Genomic DNA, 6008 nt, shown 5'->3' with positions numbered 1-6008 from the left:
AATAGGTTGCTTCCATATCTTGGTTATTGTAGCTGATGCTGCAGCAAACATAGGGGTGCATATATCTTTTCGAATTAGTGTTTTGGATTTCTTCAGAGGGCACACCCACTGGGCTGCAGGCAACTGGGGTCACTGAGAGAGAACATCAGGCTCCTGCAACTCTCCAGCTTACATCAAGGAACAAGGCTCTGTTTGCATCTTTAACACCTCCCTGCACTTGTAAAAATCTCTGCATTTGACAGAAAGCAGGCCTAGGCTTGCACATGGTGGGGAGGGATGGACCTGGGGGGGCGGGGGAGGACATCAGCTCCCTGGTCACTTCTAGGACACTGATTTATTTCTCTTGTGCTTATTTTTATGACCAAAAAAGCAATAGTAACTTTCTACTTAAGGCAATGATATAAATTCTTTTAAGATATATTTATTTAGCTTAAAAAATGAGCCAACTTAAAGGAAAATACTAAAAATATAGATGGTTCTCTGGATAAGGAGTAACTTGTGTAGGAGGCTCTTGAAGGTTGATGTGTGGACAACACTGACCTACTGGGTAGAGCAGGGGCTATATCTGCCAAATGAGGAAGATGAATAGCCCTGCTCATAGCCTTTTTGTAAAGATCAAATGTGATGATGACTCTGGGCATATAGTCAGTCTGTACACTACAATGGAATTACAATTGTTAGAAGGACTGGCTACATAATTTTTGGGGTCCAGTGCAAAATGAGAATGTGGGGCCTTTTGTTAAAAAATCATTAAGAATTTCAAGACTGTGGGCCGGCCGAGTGGCGCNTGTGTGTGACAGCCCCAGGACATTAAGCTTTTAGGATAATGCTGCTGGGGGTGCTGAGGGACGGCAGGAGCAGAGGCCAGTACTAGGAGACCCCTAGGTGTTATCTAGCCCACCTCTCTCATTTTGCAGATGAGGAAACTGAGGTCCAGAGTGCTTCCTCCATGTGGTCCATGATGTGTTTTACTTTGTGATTGAAAATGTGGGATGGGCTGGGTTGGCAGAAAGCTTGGACGGAAGCAGAAAGAGGCCAAAACCCTGCCCTCTCCCCCACAAGCTGTATCACTCTGGCTAAGAAATCACGTCTTGCCTCTGAGTCTCAGTTCCTTAACTTTAAAGTACTAGGTCATCAGGAACACTGTGGTTTCAAGAACACTGTATGGCTGTGCTTTCTATAAACCCCCAACTGAGAGCCCAGATTTAGAAGGTGCTGGATAATAAAACCAAGAGCATTCTACTAATAAGACAGCATAGCTGACACTGTTTTGAACATTTCACATATTTTAATTCATCATGGGTTGTTTGACAACTAGAGCCTCTGTTTATTGGGGCCCTCTGGGTGTCAGGCGGCATGCTAAGCCCTTCCAAGCATCATCTCATCGAGTCTCCCGCTTTACAGAGCAGGAGCTGAGATGCAGGGGGGCTCCGCTCCTCACCACAGTAAGCAGGAGGGGGAGGCGGGAACCAGGAAGCCTGCCCACACCACGGAGCTCACAGTCCTGGGCCAATGTGGGCTGTGAGCATGTACAAGAATCCCCAGAGAGTTGGTGAATACATTCAGATTCCAAGGCTCTGATCCAGGAGGCCTGGGTGGGACCTGAGAAGGTGACCTTTTAACCAGCCCCCTCCCATATCCCACCGCGAATGCTGACGCAGAGGGTCTGCCAACCACATTTTCAGGAACAATGCACTGGCTGTGCTTTCTACAAGCCCCCAACCGAAAGCCCAGATTTCGAAGGTGCTGGCTAATAATATGAAGAGCATTCTAACAATAACAGAGCAGAGCTGACACATAGCCCACTGTGTGCCAGGCACTGTTTTGAACACTTGACATATTTTAATTCATTTAATTCTTACTATGAGCCTCTGAGATAGTGACTACTATTGTCCCCAGCTTACAGAAGGGGAAATGAGTTACAGAAAGAGTCGATAACTTGCCCAAGGCCCTATATTCGGTGACAACTGGTTAGCTGACTTAGTTGTAATGGTCCTTATTTTTTATCTTGCCCCTGCACCCACCTGTGCCCACACTCCCCTGGTGGATGAGGCGGGGGCGGTCAGGGAACCTGCACGCAGGGAGATAGAGAGGAGTGTGTATAAGGCCAGGGAGCTGAGAGATCGGGCAGCCCCCGGTTCCGTTCCAGAGATGGAGAGATCAGGCACTGACTTTACCCTGAGCCACAGCCAGGTTTCTAGATGCAAATCTTGGCTGTGAGCTCAGGGAGAGAGGCCGGTGGGCAGTGCCCGGCTGAGGCTCCAGGGAACCAGTGGGTGGGTGGGTGAGGACTCCCATCTTAATCCAGTCTCCCTTCCCAAGTCCAGGCCCCATCAGGACCCGCGGGGGATCCTACCTTTTTTCCCTGGACTGCTCCCATGGCATGAAGTGGGCACCAGGCCTGGGTGGGCCTCGGGGGCCAGGCTGGGGGTCCTCCCTGCTGGTGCTGATTTCAGGAGCTGGGGCCCGAGGGGCTCCCTGGGCCAGGGCCCCAGGTCCTCTCTCGACTCATTTTCCTCAGGCACAAAGGCGACTTTCACAGCTGCTAAGCCTGTAGCTCCTCAGACAGGCTTAGGGTGATTGATCCTGACAGAGGGGCCCTGTGTCCCCAGGTGGTTTACATGCCCTCTTGGGGTTTCTGTGGCTCACCTCCCGGACCCCTGCCTCTCTTGAGAAGGGAAACTGAGGCAGCCGGGGTTGGGGAGAAGCAAGGCAGTCCTCTCACTGTGCGGCCGGCAGCCCGGGCACAGCGTGTGACATCTGGCCGGCTCAGCGGGCAGGACTTGGCCTTCTTGCCAGGCTGGGCACTGCTCAACAGACGGGTCCCAGACAGTGGAGGCTGCGTGGGGCGGCCAGGGCACAGGGCCGGGGCAGGCTTGCGTGGGGATGTATGCCTCAGGCTGGACAGCCCCATTAATAAGAGATTTTTGAAGAAACTTGTGGCCAGGGCTCCCCCAGAGAAGAATACTTCATTTAATGGGGCAGCAGTCCAGGCGGGAAAGGCGAGAGGGCGGCTGGTCTGGGCTCAGGCCAGGAAAATATCTGGAGGCCAGATTCCGGGCTCTGGCCAAGTCCTCACAGTACCCCCTGGCAGTCCCCTCCTCCTTATTTGCCACCCCTTTCCTTCTCTTTGTCACAAACATGGGGCAAGATTAAGGCTGGAATCACCTTGGATTTTAGTTGTAGCTGTTTTTCGCAGCTGTTGTTATAGAACAGAAAGAAGTTTTCCACCCTGCGATAGTGGAGTCAAACACTAAACACTGAGAATTGCAGTGGACAAATATTGGCTATTTTATTGATGAATGGCGCCATACAGGAGACCGAGAAGCTCATGCTCAAAAGCCTAAACTCCCCAATGGTGTGTAGGTTACAGATTGTATGGAGCAAAATCACAAGACACAGTGGGTTAGGGGTTTGGGGCTGTGCTGGGAGCTGATTGGTCAGAGGTGAGGTAGGGGTAATGAATCATGTCTTCAGGTCTGATGGACNCAAAAAAATGTACACACATTTAAGAAAGGAAAAAACTGTATTAAAATTACGCTGATTGTAACCCCTTTGAGCACCTCTTGTAATTGCAGAAGTCAAACATGACTTGTATTCATCTGTTGTTATCGGTATATATCGAGTATTACAATTTAAATACAGTTTTTTCCTTTTTTAAAATGTGTATACATTGTTTTGGCATCCTCTTGTATAGGTCCTTGCAAAATGGTCAAGGCCGCTTCCTGCTGGGGGTTAGCCAGTCAGGTCACCCTGATCTCTGGGGTGGATGACAGCTAGGTGGCCCTCCCCACACTGCCCTTTGTGTCCTTCCCATGCCACCACCACAGTCCTTGTCCATTCATCCCTGGCACTGTTCCCCTCCCCGCCGCCAGGGATGGGGAGGCCACCAGGAACCCACCTGCTCAAAGGGGCTATTATTCTTGATGCCTCTGGCCCCTAAGAAGACCCAGCTGTCCCGGAAGCCCAGTTGGTTTGCGTGGGAGCTGCCCATCTGGGAGAAGAGCTTCCTGATTTCATCATTCATTCTGCAGAGGACCAGAGAGGGCGGTCAGGCAGCAGGATGGGAGCAGAGGGAGCTTCCCAAGCACTCTGCCCCCCTTGCCATGTGCAGAAGCCGCCAAGGTGACCTCAGGAAGAACAGGGCCGAGGGGCCAGGACTCCTGTCCGAAGGCCCCTCAGAGGGAGCTGGAGAGGTATTAGAATGGCTTGGCCTCTGTTTACAAATGTAATACTTGTTCAGTTGGAAAATATGCAACATCATAAATTAATTAAAAATTACTTACAGTCTCACCCCCCTGACAGAATTATTGTAAAATTTTAAAATATTTCCTTCATATCTTTCTTTCTCCATGTACTGTGGGATCATACCAACTCTTTGTTTGGTAACCTGCTTTTTTTTTTTTTTTCTTTTCACTTAATACTAAAGAAAGAGCATTCTTCCATGCCCTTAAATAATTTCTACATCATCATTTTTGATGCAGTGTGTCTTCTTTTAGGTATGTATAAGAATATGTCATCTATCACCATCTGTCATAAGTTCTGTAACTAGTCAGCTGTATTGGACAGGGAGAGTGTGTCTGTTTTTTCACTGTTATAATCAAGTCTGTGATGAACCTTCTAGAACAGCGGTTCTCAACCTTCCTAATGCCGCGGCCCATTAATACAGTTCCTCATGTTGTGGTGACTCCCAACCATAAAATTATTTTCGTTGCTACTCTATAACTGTAATTTTGCTACTGTTATGAATCATAATGTAAATATCTNAGTGGATTGGGGGAGGGGGGTTGTCACTTCGAGGGGTGAGGAGTATAACTATTGCACTGTGTTGTACAGCTGAAACTAATTCTAAAAAAGGTGTATTTCACAATAAAAAATAATAAGAAAAACAAAAACAAAACAAAACAACAACAAAATAATAGTGATGGTAAATCCACTGCCCATTGGCAAGTCCTGGGTAGCCAGTCCATTAAGCATAACACCTTTCCCAAGAACTGGGTGGGGTGGGGGGTGAAGGGAGGGGGGAACTTGCCACACTTCCCTTTCTATCTTGGGCTGCCACCTGCTGGCGACGATCAGAATTACAGCTGCTGGAAAGACCCTGTGGCTGAGGGAACAGGTAGGCATTAATAATACTCTCTCTCTTTTCCCCATCCTGGCTCCCTGGGAGAAAGGAGAAGCATGGTGATGGGGAGGGAGTAGGGAAATACAAGCCCCAAATTCTGAGGCTATGAGGAGCTTGCAAAGATTCCTGAATGTCTGTCCACCCAGATGATGAGAAAATCAGTCCCCAAGTATTGTCTATTTACTTCCTGAATATCCCTGGGACTGGTCCCCCTTTCCCTATCCCCATGGCATGGCCTGGTCCTGGCCACCACTCACTCCCCATGGATGATACAACAGCCTCCTCACTGGCCTCCCTGCCTCCACCCCTTTCTCCAGACAGCAGCCAGGAGGAATTTTTAAAAACCTGCAAATCTCTCAGTGTGTCCCCCATGGCCCCTGGACGAAGTCCCAGCCCCTTTGCCCCGCTCACAAGGCCTTTCAGGCTCTTGCCCCTGGGGCCTCAGCCCTGACCACCTGCCCTCTGCCGCCTCCAGGTATCTCCAGCATCCCGGCCTTGTTCACCCTGTGCTTCCTTGACTGGCACACCCCTCATTTCTCTCTCTGCCTGTCTAACGCCTACACATTCTTAAGGCTGAGCGTGGACACTGCTTCCTTCAGGATGCCTTCCCTGATCCTGCAGCCCTTCTCCTAACTTAGCCCTTATCAAGCCATATATCTTCTTGATCTGTGTCCCCCCTAGACCACGAGCAGGGACTGTGCCTGGTTTCCATCACCACAGCATCACCACTGCCTACCCAGTTCCAGACACATAACAGGTAGGTAAGTAGTAACTGTTGAGCAAGGAAACTGTCTCTTAATGGGTAGTAGGCTCAGTCATAAAGACTCACCCCTCTACAGTCATTGTTTTGGACTCTCTGTCCTGCCCCAACCCTGAGCTCACC

At 49.6% G+C, this 6008-nt stretch overlaps 2 protein-coding genes across 6 annotated transcripts in view; both read right to left on the bottom strand.

The window, feature by feature from the left end:
- Positions 1 to 2885, bottom strand: part of FAM107A (family with sequence similarity 107 member A) — a 70230-nt gene extending 67345 nt beyond the window's left edge. For 2 of the 3 annotated variants that reach the window (XM_019652795.1, XM_019652796.1), the window contains exon 1: positions 2357 to 2884. Coding sequence is in view for 1 of the 3 variants with exons in the window: in XM_019652796.1 (XP_019508341.1) it covers positions 2357 to 2380 (24 nt within the window). In the remaining 2 variants the exon portion in view is untranslated. Of the gene's footprint in view, positions 1 to 2356 lie in introns of all 3 variants that reach the window. The other variant, XM_019652800.1, reaches the window with a different exon arrangement.
- A 797-nt stretch (positions 2886 to 3682) lies between these two features.
- Positions 3683 to 6008, bottom strand: part of FAM3D (FAM3 metabolism regulating signaling molecule D) — a 43478-nt gene continuing 41152 nt past the window's right edge. Inside the window, exon 9 of one of the 3 annotated variants that reach the window (XM_019652766.1) lies at positions 3683 to 4028. In XM_019652766.1, the coding sequence (XP_019508311.1) occupies positions 3842 to 4028 (187 nt within the window). In that variant the 3' untranslated portion in view covers positions 3683 to 3841. The remainder of the gene's footprint in view (positions 4029 to 6008) is intronic. The other 2 variants (XM_019652767.1, XM_019652765.1) reach the window with 2 other exon arrangements.

This window comes from Hipposideros armiger, unplaced genomic scaffold, assembly GCF_001890085.2.
Source record: "Hipposideros armiger isolate ML-2016 unplaced genomic scaffold, ASM189008v1 scaffold_187, whole genome shotgun sequence".
Classification (NCBI taxonomy): domain Eukaryota; kingdom Metazoa; phylum Chordata; class Mammalia; order Chiroptera; family Hipposideridae; genus Hipposideros; species Hipposideros armiger.
The sequence above is the reverse complement of the archived record's forward strand: the minus strand, read 5'-3'. Positions and strand labels throughout refer to the sequence as shown.